This window comes from Diabrotica virgifera, chromosome 9 (assembly GCF_917563875.1).
Source record: "Diabrotica virgifera virgifera chromosome 9, PGI_DIABVI_V3a".
NCBI classification, from domain to species: domain Eukaryota; kingdom Metazoa; phylum Arthropoda; class Insecta; order Coleoptera; family Chrysomelidae; genus Diabrotica; species Diabrotica virgifera.
In genome coordinates, this window is record NC_065451.1 from 189,484,983 (window position 1) to 189,509,673 (window position 24,691).

Here is a 24,691-nt window from a genome sequence, read left to right on the forward strand (position 1 = left end):
AGAAAATGTTTAGCTTGTAGTGGTAGATGTTTTATCATAAGGTAAGGAATGTCGTCCATACCTGGTGCCGAATTTTTTTTATTATTTACAGCATTGTTAAGTTCCCAGATTGTAAAAGGGGAAACTTGCTCGTTTATATCGTCAAGCTCAAAATTTGGATCAATAAAAACTGCAGACATGTTCTGTAGAATTTCTGTTTTAATGTTATCTGCTGGGTTATGAAATGTCTGGCCGTAATTTTTGTTATTTGAGAATTTTTTAACTTTATTCCAGACATAGGTAGTGTTAGATTCCTTATTTAATGATTCACAGAAGTTTATGAATTTATTTCTTTTTTTAATTCTGAGGTTTCGTTTAGTTTGGGCGATTATACGTTTAGCGTGTATATAGTTCTCTAAGGAAACAGATTGTTTAAAGTTTTGAATTGCCTGTTTGCGGCTTTTAATCCAAAGTGAACATTCTTCATCCCACCACGGATTTGAAGGTTTACCCTGTGTTCTACAGTTTTTATAGGGAATTGAGTTATCTGCTACTTGATTAACTACCTCCAAAAACTCATTGTAATTAGAGTTTACCGGTAAATCAAGCATTCCTGTTATCATCCCAGTGTGGAATGTATACCAGTCTGCTCTTTTAATATTTCTCATTTTGTATGTTTGTGTATAGATGCTATCATTTTTGTTAAACTCACAGTTGTTTATTATGACAAAGGTGGGGAAATGGTTGCTATTTCCACAATCTTGTATGACACCCCAAGTAGAACATAGAGCCATATTATTACTTGCTATGGCTAGATCTACAGCGCTAAGATTATTATTAGGAGGTTGAAACAATGTTGCTGACCCATCATTTAGGATAATTAATTCTTTATCAAAAATAAAATCATAAATATTTTTTCCTCCCTTATTGGTAGGACATTTATCCCATAGGGGATGGTGAGAGTTCAGATCACCTAGTATAATTAAGTTTTCTGTAGGTATGTTTTCTATTGTTGAGCTCAAGAAAGGAAGAGTTATGGCATTATTTGTATTGGAGTAAATGTTTATTATGTATAAGTTACCAATTTTTGTTGTTATGTATTGGATTTGGTCTGAGTTGTACTTCTGAATTGTAGAAAAAATAATAGATTTCTTGATACAAGTAGCTACTCCACCATATCCGTCATCTCTGTCCTGTCTGACAACATTATAATACTTCAAAGAAAAATTAAAATCTTGTTTAAGCCAAGTTTCATTAATAGCAATTATGTCAGGGTCTTCTTTGAAAATTAAGTTCGTTATGTTTTCCCTGTTTGATTTAATACTTCTAATATTCCACTGAATAATTTTTAATTTCTTTTTTGAATTCATGATTATGTGATTTGATATATGTTTAATTAATTAAAATCAGAATCAGATTTATCCTCTTGGTCCATATAGGACTCTACGTTTAATCGGGAAAATAAATGGTTTTTAAGTAAATTTAAGTTTTCTGATGATGTATTACTAATAAAATTTAGGCATGAGTTTAAAAAGTCATTTGAAGAAAAGGTATCAATATTTTGAAAGTTTTGCGATGCACTGGATTGCCAGGCTTGATTGGAGTTTTGTGATAAATTAGCTGAGGTTCTTGATTTGAAAGGTTCTGAACGAGAAAATGAGCTAGTGGGGGAAGAGGTTGGCTTTTCTGGTCTTAATTGCTGTGTATAAGTACTCTTTTCATTTGGTTGCTTATCTTGACGTTTTTGCACGACTCTCCGTTTGTTGTCGGAGTTCAGAACCACCTGTTGAAAGGAACGTTTTACTGTAGATGATCTAAAATTGTTTGTTCTTCGTTGCGATGGTTCTATGGTGTTAGAATTATTTGTACTGGTACTTGGAGTATTTTCTAATGGCCTGCTGTTATTTTTAAAATTTGGAAAATCTCTCGGGTTATAAATAATTTTATTATTTGAGATGTACGATTTTGGAATGGCTTCACTTGCCTCAAAAAATGTCAAATTTTCATACGCCATCAGTTCTTTAATATTCTTTTGCCTTGTATATTCTGGGCAGCTCTTGTCAATAGATTTGTGAGAGTCCTTGCAGTAAAAACATTTTGTCATGCATACGTCTTCATGTTTGTTTTCCCCGCAATTAAAACATCTTTCTTTCCCTTTACAGTTTGTTTTTGTGTGGCCAAATCTAAGACAGTTATAGCATTGTGTCACTGGGGCAATATATGTGTCCACTAGTCTTGGTATGCCATAAAAAAACACAGTTTTGGGCATAAGAACGCCTCGAAATGTAAATAGTGTCGTACCTGTGGGTTCATAAGAAGTTACTCCATCTTTAATTACTCTTCTATTTAATCTTTTTATATGTAAAATTTCAATGTCATTTCCTGTATCGCAACACCGAAGAAGTTCTTTTTCATCAATATCTGTATCAATCTGTCTGACGATACCTTTGCAGGTTACGAAGTTAAAAGGTATATATATCTTGTATCCCTGATTTAGAAGTTGAGTGTTCTTAAGTAGCATGTTAGCCGAGTGAAAATTGGCAAATTCAACTGAAACTCTATTGAGCCCTTTACTATCTATTTTTTTAACGTCATTAAGTTTGAGGTTGAATATATCTCGAGCTATTTTAATTGTATTGAATGTGCCAATTTTTATATTCGGTATATTTGTAGATTCAAGATATACTACAAAAGGTCCATGATCTTTTTCGGAGTATGTATTAACCTTTTTTTCTTCCTGAGAATTATTGTCGGAAGTCTGATTTTGATTTTTTTCGGAATTATTAGTCATTGCAATTTTAGCCGGAGAAGAAGTATCAGGATAAGGGGGGACTGAGCCCCCCTTCTCCTCACTCATTGTAAGAAAAAACCAGTCAATGAAGTATTAATAACTAGAAAGCAAAAAGAAATAAAAAGAGCAAGCAAAATAGCATAAAAGAAAGCCGCTTGAAAAAAAAATATAAGCAAAAATGCTCAACTTACCTATATGCAAACACTTAAGCAACAACACCGGCGGTTGTTAGCTAGGTTAAGACCCTAAACTAGTGGCAAACTTTAACTGCTGCAAAACAGAAATTGTTCACACCTCGAAAGCGTAATGTCTAGTTTAGAAATATTAAATTTTTGGAAAATATTTCTTAAATTTAAAATACGCGGTCTGACGTTTGGTATTTTATTTGACCACGTAGAACATATCAAATGACAGGAATTACGTTGTTGGTAGTGAAGTTCTGTCAGACAAAATAAGTACAGTTGAGTCCGCGAGTCTTTACCCGTGCGTCATTAATACCTGGCGAGATAAAACACATACTTTTTATTTAGCATCATTCTCTTCCACGCATGAAATTAATGACAAAACAGCTGCCGTCTGTTATTAAGTAAAAACACATGTTATTTTTATGAACGATTTAGACTCAGTGCATTGAAAAGAGATAGATACAAAGAAAGACGATTGGGGATATCTTCACATATTTTAAGTACAATGTCGTTTTGGTTTGTTTACTTTTGTGGCTGTCAGTTTGTTGAATTTTTTGCTGTTATTTTGTCGAATTTTTGCATTTTGAAGTTTTTTATAGTATACAAACAGTTGTTTTCACAACTAATTTTATATTGGAGTTAGAAATTTTGTAATACGTTTATGTTATTTTACGATAAATTTTGACAACGTACAAAGCTAACCTCATTGTTGACACAGTTGAATGCTTGTGTTTAAGGTACCGCCAAAGTGAATAAAATAACAAAAAGAAGATATGTTATTGAATTCTTTTATAAATTGTTTATTTATTTATTAATCAATGATAATAAAATAATGTATTAAGCTACTTCAAATGTAGCTGTAATTATGCACCAAAATTTTAAAGCAAAACTTAAATTTGACATTCTATTTATTTGATAAGGTCAAATTTTATATTATAACCCGTAATCGGAATAATATCCACTTGCCGTTGCGTTTAGTAAATTTCCGACTTATTTCGTATGCTTTAAATGATGACGCACGGGTAAAGACTCGCGGACTCAACTGTACATGGGACGTTTTCGTAGTCTGGGGTGGTCTGGCGTTCGAAACTTGTTCCACAATTAAAATTTCCCCCGTTCCCGTATATTAAAGTTTGTCGGACTAGACACCGTTGAGCTTTTAATTTTTAGCTTGCTGTTAATAAACTTTTTTTGGTACGCGGGATCCAGGCCTATAATTTAATTTTTCCAAAATGACCAAAATATCGATTTTAATTATAAGTGCCTCCGGTCATGGATTCGGATTATTAAGCATGTCAAATGTCAACGTATTTGACGTTTGTCGTCGTAAACGTCAAAAAGGATTATTATAAAAGAAAAAGGAATGTACCCATTGTTTGTTTGTTTTTTCGGCATTGATGATTTTTTATTTTAACAATGAATATAATACATGATTCAGATTTATTGCAAAGCAATGAGTACACTTTAAGTTCTCATTCTCATAGTCATCTAGGAGAAAGTGCCGATGTCACTAGACGTAGAAGGTAGGCTTAACAATAGTTTATAGTTTGTCAAATTTTTTTCCTGTCACAATTTACTTTTTAGCTCAAATCGTTCTATTAAGCGAAAAAAGTTCGATGATGAACTAGTGGAATACAGCCTTGGGATGCCCGGTATTTCTAACATAAAGGTAAGTCTACAGTCTACTTAAAATTGGTATTGTAAAATCTCTTGATTAGTGTGCAACATGGATTTAGGCAGGATAAATCTAAGTCTACAAATCTTGTTTTGTATCATGACTACATTGTCAAGGCTTTCGAGGGAGGGTGGTTACCAAGTGGACTCCATTTATACCAATTTCTCGAAGCCCTTTGACACAGTAATCCATGCTTTGCTCATCTTTAAATTAAGATGTATTTGCTTTCCCGAGTGGTTTCTTTTATGGTTAAATAGTTATCTTGATGAAAGTTCTGTTTGTTTTTATATTTATATAGGCATTACTCTTGATTTTCCTTATTCAGTTAGGGGCCCCACAATGTTCACATATGGGTCCTCTTCTGTTTATTCTTCTTCTTCAAACGCCCTGTCTGTTGCGAATGTTGGCTGCTAACTTGACAATTCTGATCTTGCTGACAGCACTTCTGAATGGTTTGACCAATGTGAGCCTGAAACACGTCTGCAGATTTTGGAACATGACTGTCTTCTACTGCCTGGTCCCCGTTGGTCTATTTTTCCCTGGATAATCAATTATACATTGATTAATCATTATATTATAAGTCCGTGGAAACCCAAGTAGCACCGAACAGGTTTATTAAGTCTTTTAAGGATGCTTTAAAACTGTAGAATAAAACTAAAATTAAAACCATTTAGTTTTTAAGTAAACCTTAAGGTTGCAATAAAACCGCTTTCAGCATAAAAGGGCCCCTCTGAAAGAGGTCAATAAAACCAAAAATAAAAACCCTCTTAAAACTTTGTTTTCTTAAGCAACTGGTTTTAAAGCTGCTGTGAAGGTGCTTTTAAAACCATTTTCAACTATTTATAATGGGAAATAAGCCACAATATTATTAAAAAATGATTTTTATTAACGTGTTGACGCCCAAATCGGGTGCCGTTGTCAAAATACAAAATACAGTAGTATCTTGTGGCTTATTTCCCATTATAAATAGTTGAAATTGTAAAAATGCCACAAGAAAATAGCTTCAGAACAACATTTTAAAACCATGTTAAAAGACACTTTCAGTGCAGGCAGTTTTATAGCAAACTTAAAAAGGTTTCTTAAATGGAGACTTTTAAAGACAATTTACCATATTAAATGATTCTTTAAACCCATATACTTCCATATGTGCCAACAAATTTTTACATGCATAGTATTAGATACACGGTAGATACGTATTTGTAACCATAAAATAATAAAAAGTATTTGGTTATTTCAGACTCTCAAGAAAGAAAAACACTTGCGCACCCAACTTTATTGATAATGTTAACAAAAATAGGTCTAAATAACTCACGCGCCCTAAAATTTCTGACCTTTGGCGATTAAAAAATAAAAATAAATAAAAAAATTTGAATCCGAAAGATATTAATTTGAAAGAAAAATAATTTTATCTACAATTTTAATGTTTTAATGTTAAAATAAATCGAATTTATGTCTTTAAGTCGCTTATTTATAATTTTTATGTAAGCCTTATATTGTAATCTATCATGGCTTTCAGCATCTCCAGAAAGCAATATGGCCGAAATCCAATTAAAACTATTTAGTCTATCGACAGAGAATTGTTAAGATCAAATGGTTTTATTTTATACCTTTCTAAGAGCAGATATCCTACATAAAAGCAAGGTTGCCTTGGAATTAAAACCGTTTAGTTTTAATGCTGCTGTCAATAATTGAACTCAGTTTTAATGTGAATCTAACCTAAAGTCAAGGCGTCGTAGTGCTGTGTGTGTTGTATTTTTCTTTTAAAATGACCAGTTCGTTTATATTTTAAGTACTTACGACTTATTTCTTCCATTCTAACTGTACTTGCACTTTTACAACACACTGCACCACTGTTTCGCTCTAAAACAAATGGCCGACCATTTTGGACTAGAATAAAGAGGGGATGAGTGTAGTTTTATTGTTTCTAACAAAAAGCATAGTTTAGTCTTTACAGTAACCAAATTGATTCAGTTAAGAGCGTTTGGTTTTAATATAGCCTACTAATTGCTTTTAAGAAAGCAACTTTAAAGAAAGCGAAAAAAATAGTTTTAAGGCATATGTTTTACTGACATAATAGTCTTGAGATCAAGTAGTTTTAATAATAGGTTTTATTAGTCATATTAAGGAAATATTTAAATCTGCAATAAATCTAAACAGTCACAAACTAGAATCTAATAAAACCAAACAGTCCGGAAGTTCTTTGTAAAACTGATTAGTTTTAAAGTGAACTGAGAATAAACCATTTTAAAACTACTATAAACCTTTTACAGTTTTGGCAGTATATCTACAAGGTAACTTTAAAACCATTATCTTCTTATTTACCACAATAAAACCTTTATAAATCTTAAATAAAACTAAAATGTTTTTATTGTGCTACTTGGGTAATCGTGTTTTAATATGTAGCCTAGATGTTCAAGTTTCATTTGTTTAATTGTGCTCGTGATTTATTTCTCTCTTCCGATTCTGTGAATTACCTCTATGTTGGTGATATGTTCAGTCCAGGATATATGCAGAATGTGTTGGTACACCCACGTTTCAAATGCTTCTAGTTTTTCATGAGTGTCTCTGTCAGCGTCCAGGCCTCCGCAACCTATGGTAAGACTGGAAACATGTAGTATTTAACTATACATAGTTTTAGGGGAAGAGACAAATCTTTGCTTATGAGGGGCTTTTTCATATTGTTAAATGCTACTCTAGCTCATTCTATTCTTGCCTTAATTTCTGTGGCCTGTTCCTATTTTGCATTTACTTTGGTGCCAAGGTATACAGAAGATTCTACATGGTCAACTTTTTTATGGTTAGGATATTCTGTTTTTGTTAATTTTTTGTAAAAATGACAGGGTTGGCAAAAACCAAGGTTTTTTCCAAAAAACCAAAAAACAAGGTTTTTTTTGTTTAAACCAGGTTTATTTGATACAAAGTATAATAAGTATAAATACTTTAACAATGAATAAATTATTTTATAAAATAATAGTAATAAACAATGAAAAAATTATTAAGAAAACTTTTATTTTTATTTACATAAGCAAAAATTAAAACAAAAAAAAAAAGATCTTCAAATGTAATAATATTCAAAATAACTAAGTTCGAAAGTAAAAAAAGAATGTGTGTGTACTTTGTACGCACGTAAGAAGTTATACTTCTACTACATATTATGTGATTTTTAAGACAATACCAAAAATTTAAAAAAATAAAAGAATAAAACGCACACAAACACATTGAAAAATGCCACAAAGAAAAAATGATTTCTGAACGATAATAATTGTTGGCAAAAATTTTAGATACGCATTTTCTGAAAAAAAAATTATATAACAAATATACTTACAATCATAAAATGCATAAAAAAATAAAAAAGTAAAAACTTGCATCGGGAATCGAACCCGTGAATTTCGGAGCGCTTTGATTCGTAATCGAAGCCTAGACTCACTCGTCCAATTCCACATTATTTGTCATGTGGAAAAATAGGGTAACTGAACGTTTTACTGTTTGACAGTTGTTTTGAATATAATTAAATTATGTAGTTTAAATTTTGTGGAAGAGAATATTAAAATATAACAAAACAGTAAGAAAACAATATATTAGATGAAGATTGGTAGAACTTTTGTTGGTAATCAAATTAAGTATGTAAATCAAAGCATTACATACCTACTAGATAAATAAATCTACGCCAAAAAATCATAATTTAAAAATAAAAATCGGACCTAATTTGGGATTTCTCTCTAAAATCCCCATTTTTGAGAAAATAAATGTATGTATTTCAACCTAATCCAAATGTATAATTACAATATGATTATAATAAAAACTACTTACCAAATTAGAATGAGTTTTCCTTGTCCAAAATAGTCCAAAAGTCCAAAAATATAGGTATATGAAAACTATTTAAAAAGGCAGTATAACTATTAACTAACTTTTGTTTGTTGTTTCTTTTCACACAAATTTTAAAACGCAACAACCATAAATAATCAAACTACAGCACAGCTGTGCCACAGCCGCCATATTGAATAATTTTTGACATGTCATTTGAACATCCAATCAGAACAAAGTTATAATGCGCATGCGCCGGGATCATAGGTTTTAACATATAAAAATTCACCCTCATATCGCCAGTAAAGAAGTATAACTTCAAAAATATTATTTATTTATCTTAATTTTCTTCATTTGCGGCAGCTGTATTAAAAACTTTAAACAAAAATACCAGTTTGGAGGCTCAATAAAAAAACTAGGTTTTTTTCTTTAAAAAACCAGTTGGTTTAAACCTGCCAACCCTGAAAAATGGGGACATCACGTGAATAAATAAATAAATGAATAAAATTGTTCTAAAGCACCCATTACTTTGCAGGGTGGTCGAGCTCGCACACAATCAGCTCATTTAGAACTTGGGGTAGCTTCACCTTCTACGCCTCCCGTTCTTCCACCTCAACCATCTACTTCTCAAGTCTTCATAGATCACAAAAGAAAACAAGTGTCAAAAAATGTATTACCTTCTTCAAAACGTGGAAAGAAAAGTGGTAAACTTGGAGGGCAGTACACTGCAAAAGACCTGGGAAGATGGAAGCCAGTAGATGATTTGGCTTTGATTATTGGAGTACAACAAACCAATGATTTGCGCACTGTTCACTTAGGTACGAAGTTTTCCTGTAAGTTCACTGTGCAAGAATTACAACAAAGATGGTATGCTTTGTTGTATGATCAGGCTGTCTCAAGAGTAGCAGTTTCTGCAATGAGGAACCTTCATCCTGATATGATTGCTGCTGTACAGGATAGAGCTCTTTGGAGTCAACAAGAGGAGAAAATTTTAAGTACTATCAAATCTGTAAGTATATAAAAAAGATATATTTTTTATTTGTTATATTTGATATTTATGAAGTATTTTATTGTTCAGTTCAGGCTCAGGCTACTTGTTGCAAATAGTTATATTTAAATTTGACCATTTCAGAATACAACTACCCCTCCCACAGTAGAAACTTTTGCAGAACTCCTTTCTCAACATCCGTCCGTCTTTTACACCGGCCGCACTGCCGCCTCCTTGTTCCGCCACTGGCAGAGTCTTAAGATGTATAATCTCTTACCAGATCAGACATTGGGACCTCTTCCTACTTCAGCTCGCCCAATAGTGACCTTTAATGACGCAGAAGAAATTGTACAAGATTCCGATCTAACTGAACCTCCCGATGAGGGATTGGATAGGGAGATGAAACTCCAACAGAGAAGGAATTTGAAAGAAATTAGGCAACTGGAAAATGAGGTCAGTATATTACTGTTTTTTTTTTCATACAAGGTGACAATTTAAAAGCTTCTCAGTGTTGCTGTCTTCATTGCAATCTATAACATGACTAATCGGAAAGATAATTTGGTTTTTAAGTGACTCTATAACAATGTTTGTCACTTGAATTGTTTCGACTTTTGAATAATACCAAAACACTGTTTACATCCGACTTGAAGGACCAAAATACTAGATGACGTTATGCGTTGATTGTGTGCCCTCGTTAGAGGGTTTCTTTAAATAAACTCATCTCATGTTAACTACTTTATTGAGTTAGTGTCCTAACATGTGTTGGGACAAACAATAATGAAATGCCTTTATTTTGCAGATTGGTCGATGGAACGTATTAGTTGACAGCGTGACAGGAATATGTCCCGGCAATTTGGACAACCAAACATTAGCCGTTCTTCGAGGAAGAATGGTTAGGTATCTCATGCGAAGTCGAGAAATCAGTATTGGAAGAACGGGCAAGGGACATGTTGTTGATATTGACTTGGCTCTTGAAGGACCGGCACATAAAGTTTCCAGACGACAAGGTACTTTAAGGTAAGTGCGATTCATCTTTCTTTATATATCTATTAACTATCACTATATCCTGTCATGAATAACTATTCCGTTTTATTCCACAAAGATCTTGGTATCATTTATACATTCTTTTTAGAACAACCTGTTCCAAAAAGTAACACTAAGACTAAGGGCCGATTTCTCATATCGAGTTCAACTCAAGTTTAACCTGAACTGTTAGTGAATTACAGTTAAACGTCAATATCATCTTTCTCAATTTCCCTTCTAACGATTTTAGTGGTTTAAACTGCGTTCAGTTTGAACGCCGACATTCGGGCGTTCATGAACACAGTTCAGGTGATTTCAGAGATTATGCATGCCTAGTATTTTCATCGAACGCTGTCATTAAATATGTCAAAATTAGTTTGTTATCATTTATTACATATATATCTAAGCATTACGAAAACATTATTTGTATTTTTGTTAGATTTATTAATAATTTATTAAAATGACTGTTTGACTATAAATACTTAAATATAACGTTATTCAGAGATAGCATAAAAAGTTCATACAAAATGGCGATAGTTTTACCTTTTGCCACCTATTGGCATTTCTCGAAAGCTACTATAATCTAGGGATATTCGCATTACCAACAAACATTCAGGCGTATAATGTATACTTCCAATGACAATTGCATTTCCCGACATAACCGGAGTACAAGACTGAACCTCAGTCAGTTGAACTACAGATTAACTTAGTTATGAGAAATCGGCCCTTATTACTCTTTAAATCCTAATGTCCACTGATTTAACAATTTATTTTTTAGTTAATCCAAATAATTGTAGTGTATTTATATTGCCTTAATAAGTAATAAGGTTTATTGTCTTTTCTGTCGTGATCCACGTTTCTACTCTATATGTTGCTATTGGTGTATAATAGTTTTATATATTTTGAACTTTACTTCCCTATGGATGTCTTTGGTTCCAAATCCCCGGGGATAGAGAGAAGTATGCTTTGTTAGCAAGCATTATCTGTTTTCGGTTTCCTCCTCCTCACTACCGTCCTCAGTTATCTGTACACCCAGGTTGGTTTTTGAGGTGTTTTATTACTTCAATATTTGCGTAGTCTATTGTCAAATTTTGCAAGTTTCGTGTTTCCTTGCTTGTATTAGGGCTTTAGTTTTATCTACGTTGACGGCCAGCCGTATTACTTTCGCATTTTCTTCAAGCTATTTGATGTCCCTTGCTGTTCGTATCATCAAGTTTAGATCGTCTGCATACATCACAATCTGCTTTGGCTTATTAAAAATACATTTTTCGGGTTAACATTCCGTATATATTTTAACAGAGTTGGAGCAAGCCTATCTTTTTGTCAATTTTGAGAATTTCATTTGGTATATAATACATGATCAGGTGATCAAGTGCCAAAACAGGATATACTAAATATCTTAGGGGATTTTAATGCATAGGTTGGAAGAGAAAGTTATAATCAAGAAGTGGCAGGCACACATACATTACATGACAAAACCAATGACAACGGGGATAGATTATGTGGCATAGCAGCAGCACTAGAAATGGAAATAAGTAGCACCAAATATCAGCATAAAGATGTACACAAAATAACATGGTTAAGACCTGGAACCAATACCGGAAACCAAATCGATCACATTCTGATCAAGAAAAAACAAGCGAAGTCAATAAATGATGTACGATCATATAGAGGAGCGAACATAGACTCCGACCACTTCCTGGTGATTGCAAAATGCAAAATTAAGGCAAAACCAAAAGAAACAAGAGTAGCGAAAAAGAAATGGAACATACAAAAACTGGAGGAGGATGAAATAAAAGATAGATACAAAGAAGAACTTAAAAGAGGAATACAACACGAAGAACAAGAAATAGAAGAACAATGGAAACGAATTAAATAAGCCATAGAAAAGGCAGCGGATACAGAAATTGGCACAATAAGAAACATCAGAAGAAATGAATGGTTTGACCAGGAATGTAGAGAACAAATAGAAAGAAAGAATAAAGCCAGATTGAAATGGATAAACTCAGGAACAGCAGAAGATATGGAAACATATAGGAGAGCAAGGACAATAGCAAAGCAAACATGTAAAATGAAAAAGAAAAGAAAATTAGAAGAAATAATGATGGACGTCGAAAGAGAAAACATGAGAAATAATTCTAAACCACTATATAATTACTTAAAATTAGGAAAAAACCAAAACCGATGGTAGCCATAGAAGAAGGCATTTGGATAAGACATTTCGAGGAATTATATAAAGCAACAGGTGAGATGACAGGAAGGGAACATAATAAGGATAAGACAGGACGCGGAGGAATACAAGGAACCTACATACGAAGAAGTAGCAGAAAGTATCAAGAAGATCAAGAACATAAAAGCAGCGGGCTATGACAACATAAACGGAGAACTCATCAAATATGGTGGAGAAGCTCTAACTAGAAAAATACATGAATTAATTGTAACGATTTGGAAAGAGGAAAGAATGCCAGAAGACTGGAAAACGGGAATAATTATAACGATACCCAAAAATGGAGACCAAAAAATATACAAAAACTATAGAGAAATCACCTTGCTAAATGTGACATATAAGGTCATGACGGGAATAATAAAGAACAGACTAGCAGAGCATACTGAAAAATCATAGGAAATTACCAATATGGATTCAGAAAAGGAAAATCGACGATAGACGCTATTCACATAATAAGACAAATCATGGAAAAAGCATATGAACACAACATGGAACTGCATATGCTTTTTGGGGATTTTAAACAGGCCTTCGATAAACTAAAAAGAGGAGAACTAATAGAAGATCTAACACGCATAAAAAAAATACCAGACAAATTAATACAGTTAATAAAAATGACAATGAAAGAGGTACAAGCAGTAATAGATTTAGGTCAAAAGACAACAGAGAAGATCAGGGTCCAAAACGGAGTCAGACAAGGGGGTGCCCTGTCAACTGAGTTATTCATTACAGCTCTAGATTGTGCAATAAAAGAAGGATCAAATAACGGAATAATTAATAAAAATGCAGTACAAATAGTAGGTTATGCAGATGATATCGTTATAATAGCCCGGGACAAAAGATCATTAATTAAGGCATTCTCTGAAATAGAAAAAGGGGCAAAAAGAAGAGGACTAGACATAAATATGGAAAAAACAAAGTACATGAACGCAAGCAGATTCAAGAAAACAAGACTAACACAAATGATAATAGATAATTACAGATTTGAGGAAGTAGATACATTCAAATACTTGGGAACGATGATTAGTAGAGATAATGAAAGAATAGACCTGAAACAGAAACTACAAGCAGGAAATAGAGCTTACCACAAAAATAAAAAAATAATAAAAGATAAAAAATTAAGCAGAAATACAAAGATGCAAATATATAAGACTACCATAAGGCCAGTGGTAATGTATGCCATAGAAACCAACATCCTAACGTTAAAAGAAGAAGAACAGCTGAAAGTATTTGAAAGAAAAATAATGCGCAACATTCTGGGACCAAAAGTAATAAATGAAAACGAAAGAAGACCCTGGATGAACCACGAAATAGAACAATGGATGGAAGGAGAAAACATAGTGAAAGAAGCAAAAGCACGAATAATAAGGTGGTATGGTCATATAAGTAGAAAAAGTGAAGATGATCTCATTAAAGTTATTACCAACTGGATACCCCCTGAGACAAGAGCACGAATCAGACCAGAAGCAAGATGGAAACAGCAAGTCGAAAACGACTTAAGAGTTATGAAAATTCGAAACTGGAAAAAAAGACTGAGAACCGAAATGAGTGGAGAAAAGTAGTGAAGGAAACGAAGACACACCAGAAGCTTTGAGGAGAAAGATTAGAAGAAAAGTGGACGATCCCCCATGTCTTAACGGATCATTAAAGTGAAAAACAGCTATAACTTCCACGGGAGTGTACAGCTTATATACATATAATACATGGGGCTTATTAATAATGGCATCCATCATTTCCTCTCTTGTAGATGGTTATGTTAATTCCTTACTCTGGTTCTGATTTTCTGTTATCTCGAAATCGAAGTATATAAAATAAAAGAGGACAGAGAAGACGTAGCATCGCAGCATTCTTACTTTTATACCAAGACAGTGGCTGTGGCTCTTGCAAAAAGCTCCCATATCTCTTGGTTGTTGGTCCATTCTTCATTTATTATGGTGCCGAGGTAGTTGTAGTGTCTCACTCTTTCTACAAGAATTTGGTTGATGTGGAGTTGAACTCCTGTTATCTTTTTCTTGCGAATGACCATAAGGTTTGTCGTCTTTACGTTTATATTGAGTCTATATTGTTGACTGTAAGTCGGGATTTTGTTCATAAGGACTTATAGGTTGTCTTTTAGGTTGACCGCAAATACTATGGTGTCACCTGATGTTATTTAGCCGGTACCTGTTTAGTAGAATACCTTTTTCAACTAGTGCAAAGCATCGATAAATATTCTTTCAGAGTATAAGTAGAGATTGAAAATTAGAGGGGACAAAATACAGTCTTGCCTCACTCCACGCATGATTTTCACATATTCGGTGTGTTAATCTTCAACTTTGCAGTCTGATTTCAGTAAAGGTTTCTAATTATTTTTAGATCTCGGTTGTTAATTCCTGCTTATTTTAGTATTTGCATCATTTTGGCGTGCTGTAGTCGATCAAACGCTTTCTCGTAATCAACCAGACATGCGTATACGTCGCAACTTACGTCTCTGCGTCTCTGGAATAAGACTTGTATTGAGAACAAAGCCTCTCTCGTACCAACAGCATTTATGAACCCGAACTGGTTGGGGAAAATTTGACTTTTACACAACTTGTAAATTCTCTTATGGATTATCTTTGGGAACAATTTTAGGAGGTATTCTTCGCATTTTTTGGCTCCAGGTTTTTTGGAAGTGCAATAAACTCAGACTAAGGCCCGATTGTACATTGGTGGCTTAAGCGATCGCTTAGTTGAACCGGGTTCAATTTTGAGCGTCGGTTTAACTTCATTCGGGTTGTTCAATGCCCAGTTCAGTTAAGCCGAGGTTCATACAAATTTTGGTTAGGTTGGCAACGTAAGGCATGCGTATTCAACCCAATTCCCTTAATTCTTGACATAAATTTTCCCGCCATTTATGTATTATTATTTGGTTTTTGTCAATGTAATTCTTTTATTACTGTTATTAGTTTAATCGGTATTTTTTATAGTTTGGTTTATTAGTTTAATCAATTTCCTACGTTAAATTTGTGAACAGACCATTTGAATAGGTATTATAAGTATTAGGATATTATTGCAATGTGTTTATTTTATTTTTGTAAAAAATTGTTTGTTGGTATTTTTTTTCTACAATGGACCCAAAAATACCTTCCAAATATTGGTATCTTTGGCCCTACAATACAGCAAAATTGTACAAAATAAAATGAAACAAATGTCAGCCCCCAAAATTTTAAAGAAGTTCATCAAAGTCATTGATTGTAGCAGATATTAAGATATTTTTATAAATAAATAGTTGTATGTATTAGTTTAAATTTCTAAATTTTAAATTAACAAAGTATTCATGCAAAAGATTTTCAACCTCTTCCTAAGTTTGACAAATTGTATTGCTTCTCATGATTCTCTAGACAGTTAGATTTTCTAAATTTTTGGCTAATGCCATTGCTACTTCCTCTTCTTTATGTAGTATGGCAAAGGGTTATTAGAAAGCATTGCAATATTGTGTAACTTTGATGTTCCAATTACAATTGAATGGGTCTACTGAATAACAAGTGCCATGTGATTCGTTTTTAAGAAATCAAACAAAAACTGTTAAAATTATAATAATGGTAAATTTATACATTTTAAGGATTAGTAATTAATTACTTCAGCTTAGTACCATCTGTTTAATTTCAATACTTAAATTACATCTCAACTGAACTAACTTTTCTTCGTTATAGGGCTTTTCATCGATTGTCATTTGTTTCGAGCTTCTGCCATATGTTGTATAATCTGTGTATAATATTAATATACACGGATTATACGACATATGACAGAAGCTCGAAACAAATGACTGTGAATGAAAAGCCCTATTGATATTTTATGAAGTTTACGGTCTTTAAATGTATATTCTTCTTAACTAGTCATGTTTTGACTGGCTGATTGACATATAGTCCATGCCATTAAAAAAAGGATTAATAATACAGTACAGTTACAGTGGAACCCCGATAAGTCGGCCCCCGATAACCCGGAACTCCGGCTAACCCGGACCGATTTTTATCAGACAAACATTTCAACAATAAAAATGTATTGCTGCTACAAAATCTCGGGAACCTAATTCATTCATTTGGTGACGTCAATATACGAACGAAACGATTGATGAATCCGACATTACTGAAAATATCAGGGTGCAGATGGGACCCTGTCGCGCAATTCGCAGCAAATAAAATAGTCGTATGTTTTTGGCTTCATTTTATTTCGGTTATACATACGCATTTTCAAGGTTCACGAGGTTTTGTACCAACTCTATGTAATATAATATTTGTAAAAATGACTCATAATACACCACATTCTTGTCGAAAACAACAGGGACCTGTATTATCCTTTATTTTTTTGAAACTGTCTGTGTTAGCATTGTTTAGAAAAGACTATTAAAATTCTTTTTTTAACAATGGTCTTAGTCATCACTGTTATTAAATAACATAACATCAGAGACGGTATTGTGTGTAGTAAAGTCGTATTATTGTTCGCTTCCGTTTTGTAATCGTTCGTAAATTTATTCAGATTTTGTGTTTGCGTGTCTTTTGTCTATAAGGGCAACAAAACGTAAAAATGTTGTAGTGACAATGGAAAAGAAACTAGAAGCATTAAGTAGAATTGATAAAGGTGAATCTTGCAGCATTATATTATGGTGTCGGTACATCTACAGTATCGGATTGGAAGAAAAATAGAACTAAAATCGAAGAATTTTTTTTTTCAAAATGATAACAAAAGACAGTTTAATCGGTGCAAAGCTAATAAAGCTAAGAATGAGACTTTTGACGACGCTTTGTATGTGTGGTTTTGTGTGGAATGCGAACGTGGTTTACCAGTGTCTGTGTGACAATTATAACGGGGTTTATCTGTAAGCATACCATATTTTATTAATTTTTACCATTTTCTCCGGCTAACCCGGATTTTCGATAACCCGGATCGGCCGCGGTCCCAATTAATCCGAGTTAACGGGGTTCCACTGTAGTTACAAACTGTATTAATAACTAACCCTTAAATGTATAAATTTACCATTATTCCCATTTTAACAGTTCGATTTCTTAAAAACGAATCACATGGCACTTAACAATTGTTATTCGGTATACCCATTCAATTGTGTCTATGCATTCTGCATTCTCATTGTGCCTCATTAAATAAAATTTCAGCTTGTGATGAAGGATTAAGTAATGGTGTTATTAGGTTTTTCTTGACTCCGTAACCACTATCACCAACGAAGATACTAATTCAATTTTCACATTCTCTTCTTATAAATATTTAACTGTTTACAGCTATGATTTCAAATTTAATCAAAAATGTTAATATTTGCCTTATTCTAGGGAAGTAGGGTATTTAAATAATTTTAGAATGTAAATTAATTTGTAATCATTATTAAATAAAGTGACATGTACCTATACATAGCATGGTACAAATATAATTAATTTTAAATTTATTAATAAATTATGTACATTTAATTTAATAGATTAACAAAATCATTTTCTACATTTGCTTCAAAATCATCCACAAGTTGCAAAAAGGAGCCTGTTGCTTAAAACTGATATGGGTCCACTTCACTGCATAAAACCCTACATAATTTAGGGCAATAAAAACCATGTTCTTAGAAGATACAGCTTGGTTCTTGAAATGTCAATAACAAATTTGCCACTTGTTTTCGTTCTTACCTAGCTGTTCGACTTTTTATTCTATGAGCAATAGTTTCATGCAAATAGTGAACAGCACAGCATCTTAGATATCCAAAATCTTTGCAAAAATTCATTATCATTCCATTTTTCAAAATGATTTTCTCTAGCCCTCTACTGTTTTCTGTGTTCTCCTTCCTTCTACAATATTTATCATTTCCAGAAAATCTTCATTACTAGTTAAAATTTTCAGTGAGGTTCATTTTTAAGGTGTAAATATTATGATTTCCGTTGACAATGACAAAAATGTGAGGTTAAAAATCCTTGAACCAGCGTTAAACTGCCGAACATCGACCGCTCAGCTGAACCCGGGCTTAAACCGAGCTCAAGAATTAAACTTTGTATGTACAACGCACTTCTTGCCATGAAATCAGTAATGGCGCTGAGCCGGAGTTGAACTTCGATTGTACAACCGGGCCTTAACCATTCTGTTGGTATTATTTGTTTAGATTTACACAGGGAATTTGTTATTGTGTTATTAATTGAAATATGATTTTAGGTTACGAAATACCGGAGAATTCTATCTATCCTCGGAAGGCAAACGACCAATCTTCGTTGATGGCAGACCGATAACGGCCGGAAACAAAACCCGCCTCTACGATAATGCCGTCGTCGAGATAGCTTGCCTAAGATTCATCTTTTCGATCAACCAAGATTTAATTAGATCTATTCATAACGAATCTGTTAGATATGGTTTACCGCCATAAGCTACTCCAGTGATTAGTATTACGTATAAAGATCCATTTTGCAGTTAACCATTTATTAAGCGTTGTATTTTCTTTATATAGACGTTTAAAACAGAATTTTTGGAATGTTCATAATGAAATATTATTGGTACAGTATAAACACCGTTGCACGTCATTGTCTAGGTCAAATATCTAAGTTAACATTGTTGCCAAATTACAAAAAAATCCTGAATAGAATGCGAGAATATGTTCCAGATATTTTAGAAAAGATAAGGATACAAAATTGCACTAAATAAACCTAAGAAAGATTTTTTAAGAATACCGATTTTTCGATTATACGGGGTTTTTACGTTCCCTGTGAGGGTGTCATAATATCCAATATTTGAAATTTCTGCAGTTAAAACCACAGATTTTTAATAATAAAACGAGAAAAAAGGAAAAAGAACACTGCAAACATGTAAACAACAATGAAAACTTCAAAGCAATGTTTGCTTGCTGTCAAAGTCACGTGATCTGGAATGGTCAAATAATTAAAAATTAAACAACCATTTGTGCGTTACGGTTGGTACCAACTTAATGTATATTTTAATATTCGTTTACTCCATTCGTTACTGATCACGCGCCAGCGCGTGATATGGTTACTTCAGTCAGGTGACGTTCACGCACAGCGAGTGATATGGTTACTTCAGTCAGGTGCCGTTCAATAGAATGGCTCCTAGCCAGAGGCGTGCGGTCCTTGGAAGCGGGGGAAGCGCCGCTTCCCTATTATATACTTCGATATAACAAAATACATTATTAATTAATATTTAATTATCAAAAATTTTCCCCAATCCCAGTAATCTACATATTATTACCTAGGCAATAGGCATTGAAAAATATTAAAAAGGAAGGAACTCAATATGCACACAATTCAATTACTCGGTCCACCCCTGACAGAAGCGCATCTCAAAATCGCCGCTTGTCATGCAGTTGTCCCGTATAAAAATTGGTCAGGGTTCAATGACGGCACCCACTAGTCGCGCGAATTTTGGTACCCTGCAGAAGCGATCGTTCGATCGTCTTCCAAGAGTGGGATGCTCTGACTGTTACTGCTTCTAAGGGGTGCTTAGGTACATACATTCGCTTAAAGAATATTTCGATTTAAATTTTTTGCAGAGATTTTTCCTTTTACTGATCTTTTATTTGACATTTTACAGATGAAGTCAATTGACATTGCATTTTGTATAAGACAAATTGATGACTTTATTAATACGATAATTAAAAAACGAGAGCAGTTTAAAAATATTTGGGATAAAACTGAAAATATGGGGTTTGAACATGAAAGAAAAAAAATGAAGATTGATAATGTCGACAACAGAGAGACCTTTTGATAACATTCTACAAAAAATGAATTTTCGCTTTCAAAATTTTAACGAATTAAAATTTGTAGAATTATATAATATATTCTTATTTAATATTTCTAATTATAATTCATCAAAATTTCCCACAGGAATTTATTTCACTACGATTAAATAATGAAAATATTTTGATATGCCAGCTTTGCATTATAAGTTAAGTGTTGTTTATGAAACAACTCACATTAGTGATAAAGATATACTCAGAAATCTGGGTATTTCTTATAACTACTGGTTTAAAAAAGTCCCTGTGTGAAGTTGTGTGAATTACTACAAACTATCCCAGTCACAAGTGCATCAGTTGAACGAAGTTTTTCAGTATTAAAATGCATTAAAAGTTTTACAAGAAATTCAACAAGCGAAGACAGACTTTACAAGTCCATTGAAAAAGACTGAATTCAACAATTATCAGAAGTTGATAGGAGAATAGAGCTCAAGTATAAATAAGTGTCATATTGTTGAAAGTTGTCTGTTGTGGAAAATGCCTCGGAATTAAAAAAAAACATTGAAATAGATCTCTTCTTTAGGAAACGAAGCCCGGAGCGAGGACTTAAGGCCCGAGCAAGCAATACAGATCAATGATAGGTCACTATAGTCACTAGAAATAGCGGCAATAGAGTGCCTCACGCATTGATCGGGGTATGATTTAGTGTGTGACTCCTTGTACCCAGGACGTCTCACATAAGCACTTTGCTGATAGAGAGCCCCTACAGCGCATCAGAGTGTTATCAGGTGGGAAGTGGCTCGACCCTCGACCCTTAAGAAAATATTTTTATATCCTTATTGAATCGCTTCCCCTTTAGAAAAAGTCACCGCACGCCACTGCTCCTAGCTGAGTTCCATCCTCTTCGATAGGCAGCGAATGGGTTAAAACTAATAATATATTGTGAAAATTTTCATATCTTCTCATTATGAACAATCCACAAATTCTTAATCGTTTGCCAAGTAAATTACCTAATTCTTTTCGTTAGATTTTCAGTTTTTTTGCACTTGTTGCTTTTATTTTGTTTTTGCTCAAAAGTGTTCGATGTAGTTTAATAATATCAAAATGACTCGTGTTATGTACCAGAAACAAGTCGTTTAATGCAAGTAATCATTTAATTACAAAACAGTATATACACTTATTTAGGTATAATAGCAACTTAATATTACCAATAATTTAATATCTGGAGGAAATAAAAAGTATTCTTTATTATTGTGTATTTTATTAAACCCTCAAATATGTCGTAAAATAGCAGACAGATTGGAAAAGCCTCATCATAAGAAACAAATTAGTACACAATTACAGATTTGACATATACCTCGGCAGAATGTAGTATGATCTAGTTACCAATATTACAAGAAGAAATCAATAAAAATAAACTACCACTATTAGTAATGATACAGACCATTTAATTTTTGATTAGATATAAGAGACACGCTAAAATCGGCAACATTGCTGTATACTATAATTATATTGTATTTTAATTTGTTAGATATATTCAAAATTTATCTACTCGTTCCGTTAGTAACAGTACGTTATTAAAATCCCTTTATCAATTTTTCTCTTTTCTCGATTGTTAGTTTTTATTGCATAGTACATATATAAATTATTGTAATCACTAAATACATAGTAAAAAAATAATCATCATCAATGGCGCTACAACTCTTCGTGAGTTTTTGCCACGTTTACTATTGCCTTCATTGTTTGTCGGTCCTGTGCCACTAATTCCCATTGTCGCACTCCCATTTTCTCTAGATCTTCTTTGACTGCATCTTTCCACCTTTTTCTGGGTCGCCCTACAGACCTTCTTCCATCTGGCCTTTCCCAGAACTCATTGTTTATAAGGCGATTGTCGTTACTGCGTATCACATGCCCTGCCCATCTGAGTCTATTAGCCTTTATATATCTCACTAGATTTTCTTTTCCGAATAGACTCTAGCTCTTTATTGTATCTGCGCCTCCATTCGTTTGTCACGCTGTCTCTGCAAGGACCATATATCATTCGAAGGATTTTACGTTCCCACACCAGCAATTTATTTACTTCTCTTTTTGTTAGCGTCCATGTTTCGCTTCCATACGCGACTGCTGGTCGTATTATGGTCTTATATATCTGGATTTTTGCACATCGTGAAATAAGTTTTGACTTCATTAGATGTTGCATTTCAAAGAAAGAATCTGTTTCCTGCCATTATTCGTGTTTCAACTTCTAGCTCTAATTTGTTGTCATTTGTGATTGTTGCTCCTAGATATTTAAATTCTTTAACCATTTCGAAGTTATGATCGTTTATAGCAATATTTTGCCTTATTCGCCGTCGTTTTTGTTTTGAGACGACCATGTATTTTGTTTTGACTTCATTTACTTTAGACCGATGTTTAATGCAGCTTCTTCAAAGCTCGAGAAAATATCCTTAATTTCTAAAAAATAATACTATTAATTAAATTAATGAATAATTTAAGCGATTATGCAAGTAATGATTGTCGAAAAATATTAAAAAATTAAAACGAAATAGCTATTATATCTATTTTGCTGATGAAATTGATACTCCACCGCCGGCAACTATAAAGCGCTGGTTTCCTCGAAAGCGGTGCCGACAAACTGCGACCATAACACTGCGATGAATGACGTCTTAAAAAACTGTACCATGCAAAATAATGGCGGTGGTTTCCAAGGATGCGTTGGAAGCCACCGCTTGCTGAATTGCACATTCCATTGCCGCAGTAAAGCGGCACTAATCTGACGTAATTAATCGCAGTTTGTCGGTGCCGCTTTCGAGGAAACCAGCGCTTAATAGACTTGATAATGTCGACACTTAGTCCAGTCGCCAGTGGGGGTACAACGGCCTCCTTAATTCAGATGGACATACCCAAGTTCTTTTTATGTATTTGGACAAAACATTTTTTTGTATTTCTTGGGTCATTCTAAGCAAAAAATGTTTTTACAAGTTTTTTCATCGGATGCATAGTTTTCGACATAAACGCGGTTGAACTTAAAAAAAATCGAAAAATTACAATTTTTGAACCCGAATAACTTTTGATTAAAAAATAAAATAGAAATTCTGCTTACGGCATTTGAAAGTTCAAGTCAAATTCTATCGGTTTTGATTATTTTCATTGCTAAAAATTAATTTTTTTATTGTTAAACAAAGCTATAAACACAGTGCTTGAATGATGTTTTCAATGCATTTCTCATTTAAAATCGAACGAGTAGGCTCGCATACAGTAAATTTCTACGTAGATTACGTACAATAAAATGCATGCATTAGGCACGGGAAAAAATTAATTTTTGCAATGCAAATAATCAAAACCGATAGAATTTGACTTGAACTTTCAAATGCAGTAAGTAGAATTGCTATTTTATTTTTTAATCAAAAGTTATTCGTGTTCAAAAATTGCACTTTTTCGATTTTTTGAAAGTTCAACCGCGTTTATCTCGAAAACTATGCATCCTACGAAAAAACTTCTATTCTTCTTCGTCCTGGGGCCCTTTTCCTTCAATTTTACCTTGTAAATTGCACTGGAGTAGCTCGTATCTGCCTTGATTTCTCATTATATGTCCCTAGTACTGCAGCTTACGGCCTTTCACAATGTTGACTAAATCTGCGGTTGTGTTTATCCTCCGTAGTACTTCTTCATTGGTGACTTTGTCTGTCCAAGGTATCTTCAGGATCTTTCTGTACAACTGTAGCTCAAAAGCCTGAAGTTTCGATAGAGTTTCTGCCTTCAATGTCCACGTTTCTACTCCGTATAGTAGCACTGAGTACACGTAACAAATAAGGAGCCTTAATTTTGTTTTTAGGTCATGGCTCTTGAACACAGAGCTCATAGTCAAGAATGCACTTTTTGCCTTTGCGATGTGACATCTAAACTCTTTGGTATTATCCCACGACTCATTGATTATAGTTCCCAAGTAGTTGTATTGTGAGACACGTTCAATTCTCAAATGGGTGTATATCTAATATCTAAACAGTCTGTATTCAGGCCCGGGGTTACCCCTACTAGCGCCCTAGGCCAGCTGTTTTTACCGCCCTGCCTCCCTCATCCACTGCTCTCCCTGTAGCTGGCCCCCTGCCCTCCCTGTAGCTGGCCCCCTGCCCTCCCTGTAGCTGGCCCCCTGCCCAGTGATGAAACACTTATTAAAAAAAATAAAGGGAAGGATGACTCAAGTTAAAGAGGAATCTTCGAAAACTTTTATTTTCAATCTTACAAAATTAAGGCCATTTCCGGCATAATTTGAGTATTAATATAATAACAAGGAAACAAAAAAAGAAGAAAACACCATTCTTTCACCAATCACCAAGG

At 33.6% G+C, this 24,691-nt stretch overlaps 1 protein-coding gene across 1 annotated transcript; it reads left to right on the plus strand.

The window, feature by feature from the left end:
• The first annotated feature begins 4,267 nt into the window (after positions 1-4,267).
• On the plus strand, positions 4,268-21,604 carry LOC114329008 (microspherule protein 1). The gene is made up of 6 exons (XM_028278019.2): positions 4,268-4,478; positions 4,540-4,624; positions 8,970-9,443; positions 9,567-9,875; positions 10,222-10,439; positions 18,829-21,604. The coding sequence occupies exons 1-6, from the start codon at positions 4,372-4,374 to the stop codon at positions 19,034-19,036; spliced, it is 1,401 nt and encodes a 466-aa protein (XP_028133820.1). The 5' UTR covers positions 4,268-4,371; the 3' UTR covers positions 19,037-21,604.
• Positions 21,605-24,691: the final 3,087 nt, after the last annotated feature.

Bases quoted from the DNA above. Each gene is read 5' to 3' on its own strand.
- LOC114329008 (XM_028278019.2), top strand. From the start codon at position 4,372: ATGAATATAATACATGATTCAGATTTATTGCAAAGCAATGAGTACACT. The intron at 4,625-8,969 runs GTAAGTCTACAG...ATTACTTTGCAG, and splicing joins CCGGTATTTCTAACATAAAG to GGTGGTCGAGCTCGCACACA. The intron at 9,876-10,221 runs GTCAGTATATTA...TTTATTTTGCAG, and splicing joins TTAGGCAACTGGAAAATGAG to ATTGGTCGATGGAACGTATT.